We start from the raw sequence: 19,368 nt of genomic DNA, 5'->3' as shown, positions 1-19,368 counted from the left end.
TCAAGGCAAGAAGCTACACCATGCCTCCTCTAGCTCCAAGTGCCACTGCCAGGTATGGGAGCTGGAGGAGCCAGGGGGCTGACAGACCTGAGGTCTAATCCTGGCCCCACTTCTCAGTAGCTGGGCCATATTGGGCAAGGCACTTAACCTATCTGAGACTCAGTTTTCTCGTCTGTCAAATGGGAATAAATGTGTACTTCACACGGCTTTCAAAAGAATTACAACAAGGTAATGGGTTATAAAATACCAGAGTGCCCAGCATTCAGCAAGCGCCCATTAAATTGTAGCTGTTATTGTTGTTGTTATGACAGATGTTCCTTGTTAAGGCCAGGATGGGTTATTCATCTCCTTTCCCTGCCCCATGTCTGCTTTTCCCTTTATCCTCCCTACCCCTGCTATGCCTCCCCTGGAAAGGGACCCCCCCCCCCATATTGCAGCCCTCCCCTTCAAGCAATGGATCCCACTGAGGTACCTGAGTGCCAGGCTTCTGCTCGGAGCCTCTTTCCTCTGACCAGCACTTTCCTGCAGCTCTGCGGCTCTGGGAAGAACAAATCCAACATTGGCCTGGCCTCAGGAGTCCAGGGCCTGATGGACCAAACCTCTTCCCTTGCCTTCTAGGGGCTGAAGACCCTGGAGCATGACCCACAGTGAATGATTAACAAAGATGGTTGCTTGAAGGTGCTGAGGGTGCTATTCAGCAAAGCGGCAGGAGCAAAAGGTTTAAGGTTAAACGGAACCTTTATTCAAATTCTGGCCCTGCCATATACAGCCTTCGGCAAGTCACTTCACCCATCTGAGCTGCCATTTTCTTCTTTCTAAAATGAGATGACAAGATCTAACATCTAGAGCGGGTGAAAGATTGAACCGGATGATGTACGGTCAAGTGCTCAGCATAGGCACAAAACTGAAACTTAGTAAAAATAGGCTGCTACTGTCTAAGACGTGATGGTCTCCATCTGGAGACGTGGCATCTGTGGCTCAGAAGGCCAGGAGCCTGGACTGCACACGGGTCCAGGCTGTGGGAAAGCCACGGCACCTCCAGGCCCTCTTCCACGGGGCCAGGGAAGCTGAGACATTACAAACCAGGTTTCCACAGACTTCTAGATCAGTGCTATCCAACAGAACTTTATGCAATGATGGAAATATTTTCTATCTATGCCATCCACTTTGGTAACCACTAGCTACCCATGGCCATTGAGCACCTGAAATGTGGCTAATGTGACCGATGAACTGAAATGTTCATTTTACTTAATTTTAACTAACATAAATTTAAATAGCCACACGTGGCTTGTGGCTACCATATGGGGCATTGCAGCTCTAGACAGTCAGAGGAAAAAAAAGACATTGGTCCCACAGGATCATTGTACAGGTGAAGAAACTGAGGCTCAGAGCAGGGAAAGGACTTGCTCAAGGGCATACAACCTCCTCTGTCTCTGGGTCTCAGCCAGGGACGGGTGTGGAGAAGCACAGCTAGAATATTCTTTCATGGGAAGGCAGCTTCCCTTTCTTTGCCCACCCAGGACTGTCCGAGCTGGAATTCATGCACAGCTGGAATAGCCAGGATTTGAGCACCAACTGGAGGCCAGCAGTGTCCTAAGCACTTTAAATGTATTAATTCATTTAATTCTCAGAAGAACTCTAAGATGTAGGTGCCATAATTGCCTTCCCCTTTGCTTAGTTGGAAGACTTTTCCCTGCATGCTAATGCCAATATTACAGTATCTTCATGCCCTCCCTAAGGGTCTGACTCACTCTGAAACTCCTAGGGACGTTCCCTCACCACAGGAGCCACACATGGTCCAGAGACGCTAGAGGAAGCTAAAGTCTTTTGCCAACCCTGAGAAGTAAGTCATTTCTCAGGGCAGCAGTAGCAAGAAGAATCCCCACATTCTAGCTCTTTCTAAGCTCTCCTGGCCACCTTTCCCCACAACTGCCAGAGGCTAGATCACTTCTCAGGATGAGCCCAGATCCACCCCCTCCCTAGCTTCTTACCCTGGTAGCTCTGCAGCTGTCTCTGTGGGCGAGGAGAGAAGAAAGATGAGCTCTGCCTTCCTGTAGGGTCAGACATCGAGCCATGAAAACCACGGACGGGAAACCAGCACATCACCTCTTACCTGTGCACCCCTGGCTGCCCCAAACATCCAGAGAAAGCTGATTTTGTAATTGACAGAACTGGCAAAAACAACAGAACTGGCAAAAGTGCTCCAAATCAGACATGTCCAAAACTGTGATTATGTCATTGCTTGATGAATCCTCAGTGTTTTGAAAAGTCACAAAAACAATTTTTACAAGGAAGATAATAAAAATTAGGAATTCTGAGAGTTTTCACAGAAGTCACAGAATTTTAGGATCAAGAGGCACGGCACTTAACCAACCCTGGGATCCAAACAAGCAACGCAGTTCAGCACCCTGGAGAGCGACATGTGGCTAATTATTCCTCCTGCTCTGCTTATTCCGCCTGGATTTGTTGATTCTTTCCCTCATCTACCCATCTGTCCCTCCACCCCCATCTTTCTGTTCATTCACTATTTCTTGAGTACCAGGTGCCAGGCCTGAGCTAGGCTCTGGAGATACCGACGTGAGTAAAACAGACTCAGGCATGCACACGCGGGTCTTACAGACGAGGGGCCTTCCTTTTCCCTGCTCCACTCTCCCCTCCTCTTTTCTTAAGACCCTGAAGATCAGGCTTCCACCTCTTCTACTCACCCGACCTGTAGCGTCCTGACGGTAGGGCACATGACTGCCACCTCTGTCAAGCGGAGTAGGGTCCACACAGAGACATTGTTGCGGCTCAGGCTGTGTGATTGTGGCAAAGGGGCCAGGAGTGAGTCCACTATCCCACGGGCCCCAGACCTGTATTTTCCAAGGGAGGAGGGTGACTCGGGCAGGGGTGGTGGAAAGACCGCTTACTCAAGCTTCCGGAGCCGCGGCAGGCAAGGGAGTATCTTCACGATGTTCAGCACGTCTCGGTCCTTGAGCTGGTTGTCCTGAAAGCTGCAGGGAGATTGAGGCCGAGTCCCTTAGCCCTGGGGATGGGGTGCTTGGAAGACCCAGTTGGAAGGTGACAGGACACCCTCATGTGGGAAACACAAGACAAGAGCCCAGAACAAGTTGGTGACCTGCTCCACGGTATCTGGCAGGCCCAGCTAGGAGGAAAAGCCCTCTACTGGACTCATTTCTGTCTCTATTAAGTCTCTATGGGGGAGGTGCTGCCTGTATCCATGACCCCATGGATCCAGATGATGGCCTGTGAAGGCCTCATGAGGCGGGATGAGGAGACCCAGCAGTCTGCTCTCAAGGCAATGTCTGGAACGTGCCTGAGGCTCCCAGGTGAGGAGCAGAGTCTAGAATGGGATGCAGGAGATGCCACTTCTAGCCTCAGCTCTGGCCCTGACTTATGCAGACGCCTAGGGCAAGCACATTGCTTTCTGACCTCACATTCCCCACCTGTCAAATGGGGTCCACAACCCAGCATTGCCAGGGTTCCTAGCTGGAGGGACAGAAGAACTGAAGGGTGTGAGGGTGCCTTTGTGTGTGATCACTCTGGTCAGGCCAAAGGTTTGGAAATATTGAACTTGATATTTACTTTTCTTTCCTGATTATTAAGAGTAAACTTAATCTTTTCTCCCATCACCCAGAGTGGGGACAGAGCAGAGCTGTGGTCCAGCTAATGCTCTGCTCAACAAGTGGTGCACCCTGGTGCTGGGCTGCATCTGCCTGGATGAAGGGGTGCCTTTTCTAAGTTTCATAAAGATGCCATATAAGCTAGCAGCAGTTCTGCCAGTGATCTCCTAAAGAGGCTCCCACCCTTCTCCGGCCACTTATCACAGACACAGGGCAGTATATTTGTGCATATGTGTTCAGATGTGTATGTGGATCTAAATGTGCATGTATGTGTGTGCTGCATGTGTGCACACCTGGGAACGTGCATGTATGTGCGGCATATACTTAAATGAGCAGGCGAGTGCAAGTGTTTATACATATGTGCACAAATGTGAAGGTATGTGTGTTTCATGCATTTATGTGTACCCACAGTGCCTGACACCTGCCTACACACTGCCATCCCTTCTCTCAGGGTCACAGACAGAGGGGAGGGGGCCTCAAAACTCAAGCTCCTTCAAGATGCTCCAAAATATCAGATGAGAGAAGCACTGCTCTGGGGTCTTTGGGAGCCTTGCGTTCGGATCCAGCCTGACCCAGTTCTTGGACTGATGCCTCCCCTCTCTGGGTCTCATTGAAAAACTACTGATGGAAAATGCATAGCGGGGCCCCCGGGAACTGGGCAATGACTCTCACCCCTGGCCAGTGCACCCTCCTGGAGATCACTCACCTGACCTCTTCCAGCTGTGGACAGAGGGGCAAAGCCTTCACCAGGTGGCTGATGCCTCGGGCAGTGATCTTACTTCCTGCTAACCTACAGGGTAAGCAAAGACAGTGGAGACGGATGGGGAAGGGAAAGGGGGTAAGCCAGGAATCTGCCCTGTGTAGGGTTGAGGTGGGGAGGAGACGTCCAGGCATCCCAGGCTGAGGATCCCTCTCAGTCCCAAGCCCCGGCTCACCCCAGGTTCTTCAGGCTCTCCATTGTTGGCAGGCTCCTGGAGAGGGCTTCTGCAAAGGCGTCCCCACACTTCCTGCTCTTAAAGCTGCCACAGGAAGGGGCAAGGTGGCAAAGGATCAACGCTGGGCAGGGCTTGGAGGTCATCACCCACCCCCTCCTCGGACAGATGGAACTTAGTACAGTAATGTTAATAGCAGTAGTAGTAATTGTTGTTGTTATTGTTGTAGTAGTAACAAATACATGTTACGCCAGAGACTGCTAATTGTTCACGAAACCCACTCTCTACTTACAGAGCTGAAACTGGGAATATGGTTTCCCAGCCAGAGATGGCATTTCCCAGCCTCCCTTGCAGCTCAGTGCAGCCACATGACTATGTTCTCACCACTAGAATGTTCTCATCACCGGAACGAGTGGAAGGTATGTGCTCTATCTCCAGGACTGAGCTTTAACACATCGGGCTTGTCTAACCCATGCTGTCTCTTTCTGTTCTCCGGGGACAGAGCACAGATACACCCATGACCCAGCTCTGATGATGCAAATCAAGATGCCCAAGGAGATGATGGGGCAACAGTGGAAGGGACCTGGGTCCCTGCATGACCACATGGAGCTGAGCCATCCCACTGACTTGGACCACTTACCTCTGAGTCTTCCACGAGAGTGAAATGAAATTCTACATTATTTAATCCACTGTATTGGGGGGACAGGGCTTTACTACACCTAGGCTTTTCTCTAGCTGTTCCACATATTAAGCCTTTACTGTGCGCCAGGAACTCTGCTAAGAAGTGTTTCTCACGCATTATCTCGGCTTATTCTCACAACAACCCTATGAAGTAGGTATTATTACTGATTCACTTTAGGGATGAAGACATTCAGGCTGAGAGGTTAAATAACCTGCCCAAAGTCAAACGGCCTCTAGCAGCACAGCCTGGATCAGAGGCTCTGGCGCATGACTGCGAGAGGGAGAATGAGCATCTGGAAACCACGATAAGAGGAGATCCAACTGGAGCCCAGAGGTCCTGGTGAGGCGTGAAGCTTCCTCACTGTGTGCTAAAGGGCAGGAAGGGCCCCTCTGTTCTGATATTCAAGATTCTTACCTCGTCTCCCTCAGCAGGGGTCTGCCAGACTGGTTGGCCTCCACGCTCCCAAAAGCCCAGTTCCCTCCCAGGTCCTCCCTGGTCCTCCCCTGCCCTTGCTCTCACCTGAGATTCTCTACCTGCCCACAGCCTGCCAGAGCCTCAGGGCAGCAGGGCTCCAGGGGGCAGCCCTCAAAATTTAGGTGGATGGGAGCATTTCTGTGCCCCAGGATGTTGGTCAGGGCAGCCAGGTCGGCGTGGGTCAGCGGGAAATTGTGGAAGGGCAGTTGACACGGGAGACTTCGGGCCATGAGGCCGGCCAGCTCAGGCTCCTGTGTCTCACTCACACAGTGACACAGCTCTACAACCTTTGGCCCCGTGAGCCTGCGGGTGGCCAACTTCCTCAATGCCTGCACGACTGCAGCCTGCTTGGTGCCTACCCACGCCTCATCCTGCTGTGCCAGGTGGCTGAGGAAGCGACGGCAGGCACTGGATGCCAGACCCGCCAGGAAGCTGGGAAGATGGTCTAAGAGGCCCAGTCTAGCTTTGGTCCGCAACACCCAGCGAGAATTGAGGGTGATGTGGCGGGTGAGTGCGTCTTTGTCCACCTCAGGGCTGGCCATCAGGTGCAGGGCAGCAAAAAACTCCTGCAGGCTGAGATGGAGGAAGGCATAGCCTGTCTCCTGGTGCCCAGGGCCTGTGCAGATGCAGAAGGAGGTCAGCAGGCCGAGGGCAGCCCCAAAGGCCATCGTGGGTGGAGGGATGTCTCCTGCAGAGAAGATAACCTTCCCAGTCTCCAGGCCCCTCAGCGCCACCTCACAGAGGCCCATCAGGGACTTGCCAGACAGGTACACATGGGGGCCGAGGGCGTGCACCATCTGCACGTAGGTCTGAGTCACAGTGGGCAGGAGGGCTGCAGACTGGCCTGGGGAGCTGCCCGGGAGCAGGTGGTGGAGGCAGATGCAGGCGACACGGCACAGCGCAGGCACCGCACACAAGCTCCGCAGATGTCCATCTGCCCGCAGCTCTGCCAGCGCTGCCTCCTGCGATGGCCGGTCGCTGAAGAAGCGGCCCACGTACTCTTCCACCCGTGGCCCGTCAAAGCCCCACATGTGGACTGTGGCTGCCTCCGTGGGCAGGCAGGCGGGCAGCTTCCCTGGACGGGAGGTGGCCATTACCCAGCAGCCAGGCAGGAGGGTCCCACGGCAGAGGTTGGAGAAGAGGGCGAGGGCTGGGCCTAGGGCCTCAGAGTCTGCAGTCTCCCTGCTGGAACAGGGTTGGAGGGCCTCGTCCAGCCCATCGAAGATCAGCAGGACTCCATCAGCATTCTCCTCCAGGTACTGGAAGACAGCCTCGGGGCCCGCCTCGGGGCTGAGGTACAGATCAAAAAGGAGCTGGGGCAGCGTCAGGACACTGGTGATGAGGTTGAGCTGGCGGAACTCAAAAAGGAACAAGGCCTGGAAGCGGTCCAGCTGGCCGTCAGCCCACTTCTGGTGGAGCCAGTGGGCCAGTGTGGTCTTGCCCATGCCCGCCTTCCCCAGGAGTACCCTCACCCTGGGACCCTTGTCAGCCCTGGTGTTGAAGAGGTCCCGGATGCTCACGTCGGTGCCATCTTCTGTCTTGGGGTCCCCCATAAGGGCCCCCTCCTGAGTGTTGAAGGGCGCTGTGGCTCGGTGCCACTGCAGGATTGGGGGGATGTAGGCCTGCTGGAAGGCAAGGGGCTGCCCTGGCCCCGGGATCCTGCCGCTATAGCGCTGCTGGGCAGACGTCCTCAACAGCTTCAGGTACCTCTTGGCCAGCTCTGCAGGGGGCAGGGAGATGGCATGAGGGCAGCAGGCCTCCCCGTCCCCTGATCTCCTCACCCCAGTATCAGCTGTTGGGAGCCTGTAGCCTCACCTGTGTATGTATGGGGCGGGGGCTGGGCGAGGGTGTTGGCAAGAGCACACAGGGGCTCTTCTGTCACCCAGATTCCTAGAAGTAACTGGTTCTACAGAAGCACGGGTTCTGGCAGCCATTTAAACAGAGAAGTATGAATGGATCACGGCTCTCCTCGTCTTGCAACAACTGAACTAGTATCAAGATTTCAATGTGACGGGGGAGGGGAAAGGGGTCACTTCCTTTGCAACATCTTTTTTATTTTTAATTTTTTATTGATGTCATAGTAGTTTATAACATTGTGAGATTTCAGTTGTACATTATTATTTGTCAGTCACCATATAAATGCGCCCCTTCACTCCTTGTGCCCATCTCCCAACTCCCTTCCCCCTGGTAACCACCAAACTGTTCTCTCTGTCCATGTGTTAGTTTATCTTCCACATATCAGTGAAGTCATACGGTGTTTGTCTTTCTCTGGCTTATTTCGGTTAACATAATACCCTCTAGGACCATCCATGTTGTCCTTTGCAACATCTTATTGGAACAATCTCTTACCGTGATATCTGAGTGACCTGTGCCCCTCCCCAATATTTCAGTTCTGCAGTGCCCAGGGGTGAGTCCTAACAGCCTGTAGGCTCAGACACTGACCAATCAGAAATGTGGGAGCTGGGCCCCTACAGTGCCAGGTATTGACTTTAATTGCTGGGTCATTGGCAGATGCTCGGTGGCCCAGGGGAAGGACTGGGGCCACTGTTGGGGGACACTGGGAGCCCCCGCTGGGGAGCCTGAGGTAGTGGCCTATTTTATATAGATGTGAATCCTGGGAACATCTGTGGGTCCTCTGGCTATGCGGAGGATAGCATAACTCCCCAATGGGAGTTGGGTTTCCCAGCTGGTAGGACAAATGGTTGAGGACAAAGGCTCTTCTGGACAACTGGTGGCGAATGAGAGAAGTTCTATGTCCTCTACTCCCCCTGGCCTGGCCGGTCCTCAGCAGCCCCCATGCCTCCCCCTGAGCCCCTAGGGCTTCTGTCTTGAGGTGTTCTCCCTGGTGTCCTGCTCACCCCTAAACTGGCCAATGAGGGCCCAGGCCTGAAGGCATGCTGGTCACCTCCCTGGGGCTCCCTCAACCCTGAAGACATGGGGGTGTCCCTGGAAGAGTCTGGATGAGGAAGCTGTGTGACCTGTTGGGATGCTTCAAGTTCCTCAGCTGAGCCATCTCTGGAGAGGCCCTCTTGTAGCCTCTTAGGGGAGGCTCTTCCCTGCTAGACCTTTCTGTCCACCCGGGACCTCCAATCCTTCTCTCCTGGAAGCTTGCAAGACAAGAGTCACTGAGACCGTGGAGGCTTGTCAGCAAGGGACAGAGTTCAGGATCTGTGCCCTGGCACTAAGGCAATCCAATCTCTATGTTTGGGTCCCTCCCCACCTTGGTACCCACCTAGCTGCTGCTTCCTGGACTGCTTTGGGCGGGGTGAGGACCCACAGCTCTGAAGAGGCCGCTTGACGCCTGGAAAGAATGAAAGAAAGAGTAAAGGGTGAGGTTGGTGGGCCTGGGCTGAGAGGGTACGCAGTACCTTTCCACTGGAGCTCCATGGGATCCCCATTCCACACTCGAGCAGCAGGCAAAGTGTATCCACACCCAGGGACGGAGAGAAGGCAGGCAGTGGGCAAAGGCTGCATTAACACCAGCTTCTGTTTGCAGCGGGAGTCCCGGGGCCTGGTGAGAGGGCTGGAGGCTCTGGGCCTGGGGATCTCCCAGTCTAAGGTGCAGGGAGAAGGGCACACAGCCAGCAGCCTCAGACACACTTAGCCCCAAGCACCAAATGGCTTGGGAAGGACCCAGCTCTGTGGAGGCCATGCTGGTTGGAAAAGTGGAGCTCCAACAGGCTTGGCCAGGCCGTGCCCACCCCCAGTGCCTGTGTGCTTTACCACTCCTATTTCACACCTTCATCACTGCCTCACTTCCCCAAATGGCCGCATGAGTTCTTCTCTGGTGGCATGGGTTTTCAAGAGTCACTTTAATGCCTTTCTGAAGATGTTGGGACAGCAAGAAAGAAAACAAGAAGGAAGGGGAGAGAGAGAGAGGAGGGGAGGAAGAGAGGAAAGAGGACTTAGGGGAGGAGTTTAAGAAGTAAAGCAGGATGCTCCTACAGCCAGGAGCCAGTGACCAACCAGAACAACCCCTGGAGCAGGCCCCTTGCCCTGCCAGTTAACTTTTTAGTTGCTGGATTGCAAGGAGACCCAGGAGTCCCAAAGAGGGAGTGGAACTAGTTTGAGAGTATTTCAATAATTTAACAAGCCCTCTATTGATAAGGGACTCACTCAGGCCTGCTCACAGCCATGTGACTATTATGCCAGCCCAGTGATAAGGGTCAGAAGGGACCAGGGACCAGGACAAATAGTTCTGATTGTGGGGAGCTGGGATTATGGGGTGGATGTTTTCTGTTAAAGCATGTCGATGTTATGCCACGCGCAGCTATAACTAAAAAGTCTACACTTCTATAGAAATAGAGGTCCTGAACCCACAGCAAACATCATACTTAATGGTGAAAGACTGAACGTTTTTCCTCTAAGATCAGGAACAAGGCAAGGACGTTTGTTTTCGCCACTTCTATTCAACATAGGACTGGAAGGCATAGCCAGAGCAATTAGGCAAGAAAAAGAAATTAAAGGCATCCAAATTGGAAAGGAAGAAGCAAAATTATTTCTGTTTGCAGATAATAGGGTCTGATATGTAGACAACCTAAAAACTCTACAAAAAAACTTTTTAGAACAAATAAACGAATTCAGCAAAGTAGCAAGATACAAAGTCAACACACAAAAATCAGCTGCATTTTCATACACTAACAATGAACATTCTGAAAAGGAATACAAAAACGATTCCATTTATGACAGCATCAAAAAGAAAAAAAATACTTAGGAATTAACTTAACCAAAGGAGGTGAAAGATTTGTACAATGAAAACTACAAAACGCTGCTGACAGAAATTAAAGACGACATAAATAAATGGAAACACACCCCATGTTCATGGATTGGAAGACTTAATATTGTTAAGATGTCAATAGTACCCAAAGCAATCTACAATTTCAATGCAACCTCTATCAAAATCCCAATGATGCTTTTCGCAGAAACAGAAAAACCCATCCTAAAATTCATATGGAATCTCAAGGGACCCCAAATAGCCAAAACACTCTTGAAACAGAAGAAAAAAGCTTGAGCCCTCACACGTCCTGATTTCAAAACTTAAAGCTACAGTAATCAAAACAGTGTGGTATTGGCATAAAGACAGACATAGAGACCAATGGAACAGAAGAAAAACCCTAGAAATAAACCCTCATATACAGTCAAATGATTTTTGACAGCAGTGCCAAGACCATTCAATAGGGAAAGCACAGTCTTCAACAATTGAGGGGTGGGGGGTGGGGAGAGAAACTGGATATCCACACGAAAAAGAATCAAGCTGGACCCTTCCTTAACTAACACCATATACAAAAACTTAAATCAAAATGAAGCAAGACCTAAATGTAAGACCTAAAACAATAAAACTCTTAAAAGAAAACATAGAATGAAAGCTCATGACATGGGGTTTGGCAATGACTTCTTGGAGATGACACCAAAGGCACAGACAATGAAAGACTAAATAGACAAATTGGACTTGATGCAAGTTAAAAAATTTGTACAACAAAAGACACTATCCATAGAGTAAAAAGGCAACCCACAGAATGGGAGAAAATATTTGCAAAACATATACCTGATAAAGAATTAATATCCAGAATATAGAGAGAACTCCTAAAACTCAACAACAAAAAACCAAGCTGATTCAAAGATGGGCAAAGGGCTTGAAGAGACATTTCTCTAAAGAAGATATACAAATGGCCAATAAGCACACGAAAAGATGCTCAACATCACTAATCATTAGGGAAATGCCAATCAAAACTACAATGAGATACCGCCTCACACCCATTAGCATGGCTACTATCAAACAAACAGAAAACAACAAGTGTTGGCGAGGATGTGGAGAAATTGGAACCCTGTGCACTGTTGGTGGGAATGTAAATGGTACAGCTGCTGTGGAAAACAGTATGGAGGTGCCTCAAAAAATTAAAAATAGAATTACCATATGACCCTGGATTCTAGATATACACTCAAAAGAATTGAACGCAGGGTCTTGAAGATATATTTGTTCATCCATCTTCACAGCAGCTATATTCACAATAGCCAAAACATGGAAGCAATCCAAGTGTCCATCGACGGATGAATGGGTAAGCAAAATGCAGGATATACATACAACAGAATATATTCAGCCTTAAAAAGGAAGGAAATTCTGACACATGTTCATAGGTGAACTTTGAGGCCATTATGCTAAGTGAAGTAAGCCAGTCACAAAATGACTCTACTTATACGAAGTACCTAGAGTAGTCAAAATCATAAACACAGAAAGTAGAATGGTGGTTACCAGCGGCTGAGGGGATGCAGAATGGGGAGTTAATATTTAACAGGTATAGAGTTTCAGTTTTACAAGACGAAACGAGTTATGGAGGTGGGTGGTGGTGATGGTTGCACAACAATGTGAGTGTATTTGATACTACTCAACTGTACACTTAAAAACGATTCAGATGGTAAATTTTATGTTACATGTGTTTTACCACAATAATAAAATAAATGAAAAAAAGAAAGAAAGGTTCTAAGTTCACCATGAATCGGTGAGGTGGTCACATTTGGTCCGCGACCCCTCCACACCACCAGAAAATCAGTCAGAGGCTCCCTGGGTGGGGACAGCAGTCTGTGGGTCACTGTCAGGCCCGAGGTGTCCTAATCATGAGGCGCCTGAGTCTGTGGGGCTGGAGCACGAGGCCCTGAGACTTGGGGACAGGGAAGTGAGAAGATGCTTCCCCGAGGGAAACCAGACAGGGGATTCCGGCAGTTGCCCAGGGCTGACAACTTCAGACTCTGAGGAGCCTCTAGGTTAGACTGCCGGGAACAGGTATCAGGACAGGCCAAAGCCTTGAGGGGCACAGAGGGGGAGGAAGTGGTTTTGGGAGCCAAGGGGAGGGGCATGGGACATGTGCAAATGGGTCAGGGGATGAGGAGGATGGTTTATGGTGAACGGCTGTGACCAGCCACCATCAGCCTCCTCCGGGTTTGAGGTGGGGATTTAGTGTGCTCACTGCGCCCCCCACCCTGCTCCCCAACCCCAGGCCTCACCATGGTGGAGCTGAGATTCGGGTTGGCTGTCCTCATCATCTTCCAGCTGACTGGGGAACCCTGAAAGAGAGGGGAGAATATAATATGCTATATGGCTGTAGGGGGATGCCCTGGGACCAGCTCTGGCCTGGCGTCTGGCTCAGGGCTCATCCCTCAGGGCGGGTCCCCAGCAAAGGAGAAACAAAGTTTACACTCTGCCATCTTTGGAGGGCACAACTGGTGGTGAGCCTTGAAGGCAGCTGTGGGCAGAAGTGTGTGTGTGTATGCAGGTTTGTGCATGTACGGGTGTGTGTGTGCATGCACATCTGCTTATGCATGTTTGTGCACATGTGCACACCGTGAACTTTCTGCGTTTCCTGCACTTTGCCTTGTGGTAGAGATCTTGAGTGAGTTCCCGCTTCCTCCCCGAGAACATCCTTGCCCCTCAATGTTCTGTGTTTCCCCGCAGAGCTGTGTAAACAGAAGGCGTCCAAGAAACGCGCACTGAACAGAGTTCAACCGTCCTTCCCCTCAGTAGAGTCAGAGGGCTCTCCCTGTGACTCCTTCTGACCACGTTGCAAAAAGAAACCTCTTGGGCATTATGGGCTATTTGGAATTTCCTGGCTGAAAGGAGCCACCTGGTCCTTTCTCCTTGCATCTTGCCTCCTTGGCCAAGTGGGGTGGGGCAAGGTGGACGGAGGGGTCCTCCAGCTCCCCAGCTGATTTGGCAGCATTAGGGAATTTGCTCTAGGAGGTGCTCACAAGCCTGGAATTTTGTTTCTGGCTTGGCCACATTATCTCTGTGTGACTCAGGTGGGTCCCAGCCTTCCCTGGGCCTCCCTGGCTCCACGCAATGGGGGCCAGCTGGCTGCCTGGCACCTCTCACGCCTGCCCTTACCGTCTCCGTGGCCCCAAGTGCTCAGCAGCGGCACCTCCAGCTCCAGCGGCACCTCCAGCTCCATGCACACACAGTGGATGAACGTCTCCCAGGTGGCCGGGCCTTGGGTGTACAGTTCCTTGAGCTGTAGGATGACCCTCTGTGTGGGGTCCAGGGCCTCGTTCCCGGAGCCCAGGTCCATGTTGGGGAGGAAGAACTTCACCTTGGCATTCAGCCATTCTGGGTCTTTGCTGAGCAGCCTCACGAGACAGCTCCACAGGTTCTTGGTGTCCAGCTGGAGGCTAATGGGGTCCATGAGGAGCTGGCCCTGAAGGGACAGGGGAGGTAGCTGAGCTGGGGGGTAGGTGAGCTGGGGGACAGGTAGGCAGGGGGACAAGTCAGCTGTAGGGAAGCCACAGGGAAAGTCAAGAACCACTCCTCACATTTGAGGGGCAGAAAATAGGCAGACAAGTGGCCTCTCCATGGAGTCTCAACGCTTCTGCCCAGGGCTCAGTCCCAGAGGTTAGTCTGCTTTTTCTGCACCTCGTCCCTTATCTATGCCTGTGTCCTGGCTCTGCAACGGTCTAGTTCATCCCCCGTGGATGGTCCCCTGAGGATGCTTTATTCTGTCTTGTTTCCATGGACCCATTTCTGCTGCTCTCTATCTGAGCTAAGCTCACGGCAGAGACAACTAGTCCTCCAAAATCTGTTCCTCTCTTCTTCCTTAGTACTAGAACCCTTGCATATTCCCTGGTCATCTGGAATAGACTATATTTCCCAGCCTCCCTTGCAGTCAGATGTAGCCATGTAATTAAGTTTTGGCCAATGGGATATAGGTAGAAGGGTTATATAGCCTTCTTTGCTTCTTCCTGTTGGCTGGAATGTCTACCTGATGGCTGAACCTTGGGCAGCCATGTTGGATCATGAGGTGGAAGCCAGTGCTGAGGAAGGTGGAGGGTAAAGCTTTCCATCTGCCTTGGACTCTCTGACTTTGAATTTGTCTATTACATGACAGGGAAATACACTTCTACTCTCTTTAAAGCATGTTGCTGAGTGCTTTCTGCTACTCACAGTGAAATCTAATCTCAGTTAATGCAAACCATCTCTCTCTCTCTCTCTAAGCAAATTCTCCCCTTCTAAACTGGAACTTGCCCTACCAATCTAGGGCAAGGGGCACTTACATAGCAAAAGCCTAAAACGTATGCAGTCTCTTTGATTCAGCAATTCCATTTCTAGCGCTCTAGCCTTAGGAAACAATCATGGATGTACAGCTTTTTAATTACAAAGCTGTTCACTGCAAGATTATTTATAATAGATAAAAATTGGAAGCAACCTAAATCTCCAAAAATTGGGGATTTGTTCACTGCAAGATTATTTATAATAGATAAAAATTGGAAACAACCTAAATGTCCAACAATTGAGGATTAGTTAACTAATTGGTGGTCCATAATGCAGTGGAATATGCTATAACATTTCCAAATGTACTTTCTGGTACTATTTCCCTAATAATAGCAGCAAACATTTAGAAAGCACTTACTACATGTTAGGCACTGTTCTAAGTGCTTTGTGTGTCTCATACAATCCTCACAACTCCAGAGACTCTATCTCCAACTCTGAAAAGGATAGGAGGCCCACCCTGAAGCCAGCCTTACCAACTCCCAGAGGCTGGGGCACAGGACTATGTGTCCTGTGGTTCAGATCCCAGCTCTTCCCTTGACCCCCAGCAGAGGCCTACTGGGCATGTGTCCCCAGTCCCCTCTGGTCATACCTCTGCAACCAGACTAATAGCAATATCTCCCTGCTCAGGCACAGAGCTTCAGAATTCATGAAACATGAGCACATCCATGGGGTAAGCAGGGATCACCACCCCCACTGAACACATGGAAAGACCAAAGCCAACGAAGGGTGAAGGATGTACCCCAGGTCAGACTGCAAGTTCATGGCAGAGCCGGGCTCAGAGCTGAGATTTCTTGCCTCCCTGGCCAGTACATTTCCAAGGCTTTGGAGCCCTAGATGGCACCAAACGAGGCTAAATTCCTGGACTTGGTGTGATCTTGCCAAGAAGATGTGGCGATGACCGAGGGCACAGCTTCTTCTCTGGGCTACGGCGTCCAAAGTCCACGCTGCCCATAAAGAAATCACCCAGGGCAGCAAGGTGCCAGGTGGAGGTGAGGAGTGCCTGGATGGCATGATTTCATCCTCAAATTTCTCCTCCAGCCAGTCTGACACAATGCCTTTGCTTCCACCATTAGTGCTCTACCCCTGGGGGTAAGACATCAAGCTCTTGAAGGATAACCATCCCTGGGAGAAAGAGCACATTACATCCTTATTGATCACTGAGGCTTCTGTAGCAGACAGCCCTGGAGACAGAGGATTATAGTAGAAAGATCCTCGGCCCCACAGTTAGGAGACTGGCGTTCCTGTTGCAGCTCTGTAATAGTTCTCTGCGGTGGGCACCAGGGCTGTTCACAGATATTCTCTTTCTCCTCCTTCTAACCCTTGGTAGGATTGCACTTCCCTGTCCCCTTGAAATTGGGCATAGCCATGAAACTGGCTTTGGCCAAGGAAATGTGCTAAAGAATGACACATGCCCCATCTGTGCAGAAGTTCTAAGAGCCAATGTGTGATTCGCCATGCTCTCGCTGCTTCTCTACCACAGCAGTATTCCAGATCTTGGCTGCTCCCTTAGCCTGGGTCCGGGAAAGAGGATAATGTGGAATAGAGGTCCCGGTTGATTCACAATAGACAAGAAGCAGGGGTAGGAAATAAACTTCTGTGGTCCTAAGCCATAGGACTTTGGAGGATGTTTGCTCCTGCAGCGTAAACTAGCCTATCCCAGCTGATACACTCACAATATGACCTTGAGCAAGCTTCTTCCCTCTCTGGGCCTCGGTCACACTGTGCGTGAAATGGGTAGATTAAACGCTGTCTCAGGCCCTTGTTGATTTTCTGTGTCTGAAGAGTTTCACTCTCAGGCTGCATGGTGGCTAAGGGTAGGTTTGCTGTGCTAGTGGCACATAGTGAGGTAAATCTGGGGAGGGGGCAGTCATGGTAGGGAGCAGGAGGGGAGAGGAGGAGTGGATAGGAGGGAAAGAGAGGAGGACAGGGGAAAGGTCACCTACTTGGCTTCCTGGTTCATCATAGATGTTCTATGGTGTCCGTGGAGCGGGACTCATGGGTGCCTCGGCCACGTCCTGTGTCCTGAGCTGGATTTGAAGAGTGTTTCGACTGGGGAGGCCCCTAAGGAGACAGGAGACAGGCACTTTCCCCACTATCCCAAATTCCCAGAGGAATGCTGTAAAGAAGGTACCAGCCCGACCCCTCCTCCAGAGACACCTGGGAGGACACTCGGCCCAGAAACAGTCCCCTCACCTTCACGCGCAGATCTTATCCCTCCTGACCAAAGCTCCTTTTGTTCCTGGACTTCACACAGCCCAATCCTCCCTGGTGTCACCTCCTGCAACTCAGACATTCACCTTACAGTGACTTGTGGTGTCAGAGTGTGCCCTTCAAATCCAGCAGATCACGACAGCTAATTTATTCAGATGAAAACAGAATAGTCCTCACTGCAGATGCCAACTTCCTTTCCCAATAAACCATCCCCCCCCCAAAATGAGCAAAAGATTTGAACAGACATTTTCCCGAAGAAGATATACAGATGGCCAACAGGCACATGAAAAGATGTTCAACATCACTAATTATTAGAGAAATGCAAATCAAAACTACAATGAGATATCACCTTACACCAGTCAGAATGGCTATAACTAACAAGGTAAGAAATAACAAGTGTTGGAGACGATGTGGAGAGAAGGGAACTCGCATACACTGCTGGTAGGAGTGCAAACTGGTGCAGCCACTATGCAAAACAGCATGGAGATTCCTCAAAACATTAAAAATAGAACTACCATATAATCCAGCTATTCCACTGCTGAGTATTTATGCAAAGAACATGAAAACACGAATGCCTAAAGATATATGCACCCTTACATTCTTTGCAGCATTATTCTCAATAGCCAAGACTTGGAAACAACCTAAGTGCCCATCAAGGGATGAATGGATATAGAAGATGTGTATATATATATACAATGGAATACTACTCAGCTATAAAAAAAGATGACATCTTGCCATTTGAGACAACAAGGATGGACCTTGAGGGTATTATGTTTTTTTTTTTTTAAAAGCCATTTCTTTTTTTTTTTTTTTTAATAATTTTTATCTATTTTTTCTCCCCAAAGCCCCAGTAGATAGTTGTATGTCACAGTTGCACATCCTTCTAGTTGCTGTGTGTGGGACGTGGCCTCAGCATGGCAGGAGAAGCGGTGCGTCAGTGCGCGGCCGGGATCCGAACCTGGGCCGCCAGCAGTGGAGCACGCACACTTAACCGCTAAGCCACGGAGCCGGCCCAAAGGGTATTATGTTAAGTGAAATAAATCAGATGGAGAAAGTCAAATACCGCATGATCTCACTCATAAAAAGAAGATAAAAACAACAACAACAAACAATCACATAGACACAGAGATTGGATTGGTGGTTACCATAGGGGAAGGGGGGAGGGAGGAGGGCGAAAGAGATGACTGGGCACATGTGTGTGGTGATGGATGGTAATTAGTCTTCGGGTGGTAAACATGATGTAGTCTACACCGAAATCGAAATATAATGATGTACACCTGAAATTTATACAACATTATAAACCAATGTGACCCCAATAAAAATAAATAAATAAACTATTGTGAGCAAGCAAAACAAAAAACAGGCAGGAGAGATCTTGCTTCCTCTCTCTGCTCACTGCCATGTGAAGCTACAACGAGAAGGCGGGCATCTAGAAATCAGGAAGAGAGCCCTCACCAGATGCCAGATCTGCTGGCGCCTTGATCTTGGATTTTCCAGCCCCCAGAACTGAGACATAAACGCATGCTGAGTAAGCCACCCATTCTATGTCACTGTTCTAGCAGCCCAGATTGACTCTGACAAACCTGGCTGGTGACCACAGAAAGTAAAGGAAAAAACCCTTTCAGTTAACATGTAGATTTAAGCCAAGGCCACTTAAATCACAGCAGAGAGCTTGATAAAATTATAAGTCATTTAGACAAAAAAGAGCAGATATGACAAGTGTCTGTATGCCTTAAGTCTATCATAACAAACGTTTTAAGTTAGAATTAATAAAAAGAAAAAAAATGAAGGCAATTACAGCAAAGACTACTTGTTGGGAGAGGCAGGCAATAATTGAGAGGCTTCCCAACATAGTTAAGCGTATTATAAAGTGACTGTTATTAAACCTTTATGGTACTGGATTAAAAATAGAAAAATTGACCCAAGGAACGGAATAAAGTTCAAATTAGCTTCACAGTCACTTAAGACTCAACATTTAATACTCAATGGTATTAAGACAAAAAATAGTATTAAATATATAGTATTATATATATTTTATATAGTATTATATATATAATACATAGTATTAAAACACATGGAAATACAAGTATTTTAAATTTAAACAATTATTTTTTAATTAAGTAATTAAATTAAAATGTTCTGTATAGGCAGATTAAAACCACCACCAGATACCATTTCACACCCATATAGAATGGCTGTAATGAAAGAGAAGACAATGCTAGTGTTGATGAGGATGTGGAGAAAGAGAAGCCCTTATATCCTGCCGGTGGGAAGGTAAAATGGTGCAGCCACTTTGGAAAACAGTTGGCAGTTGATTAAAATGTTAAACATAGAGTTACCATATAATCTAGCAATTCCCCTCGGGTCTATACCCAAGAGAAATGAAAATATACATCCACACAAAAACTTGTA

At 49.4% G+C, this 19,368-nt stretch overlaps 1 protein-coding gene across 6 annotated transcripts in view; it reads right to left on the bottom strand.

Moving 5' to 3' along the window:
- Positions 1-19,368, bottom strand: part of NLRC5 (NLR family CARD domain containing 5) — a 93,259-nt gene that overhangs the window by 44,904 nt on the left and 28,987 nt on the right. For 5 of the 6 annotated variants that reach the window (XR_009216418.1, XM_058527873.1, XM_058527872.1 and 2 more), the window contains exons 2-12: positions 16,689-16,806; positions 13,588-13,894; positions 12,711-12,770; positions 8,944-9,012; positions 5,757-7,431; positions 4,559-4,642; positions 4,330-4,413; positions 2,910-2,993; positions 2,706-2,795; positions 1,992-2,051; positions 473-538 (exon numbers count right to left, since the gene is read on the bottom strand). Coding sequence is in view for 5 of the 6 variants with exons in the window: in XM_058527873.1 (XP_058383856.1) it covers positions 473-538; positions 1,992-2,051; positions 2,706-2,795; positions 2,910-2,993; positions 4,330-4,413; positions 4,559-4,642; positions 5,757-7,431; positions 8,944-9,012; positions 12,711-12,770; positions 13,588-13,882 (2,567 nt within the window). In the remaining variant the exon portion in view is untranslated. Of the gene's footprint in view, positions 1-472; positions 539-1,991; positions 2,052-2,705; positions 2,796-2,909; positions 2,994-4,329; positions 4,414-4,558; positions 4,643-5,756; positions 7,432-8,943; positions 9,013-12,710; positions 12,771-13,587; positions 13,895-16,688; positions 16,807-16,938; positions 17,026-19,368 lie in introns of those variants that run through there. The other variant, XM_058527870.1, reaches the window with a different exon arrangement.

The sequence above is a fragment of the Diceros bicornis genome, chromosome 32, assembly GCF_020826845.1.
Source record: "Diceros bicornis minor isolate mBicDic1 chromosome 32, mDicBic1.mat.cur, whole genome shotgun sequence".
In the NCBI taxonomy this organism is placed as follows: Eukaryota; Metazoa; Chordata; class Mammalia; order Perissodactyla; family Rhinocerotidae; genus Diceros; species Diceros bicornis.
Note: the sequence above shows the minus strand (reverse complement) of the source record. Positions and strands in the feature narration are given on the sequence as shown.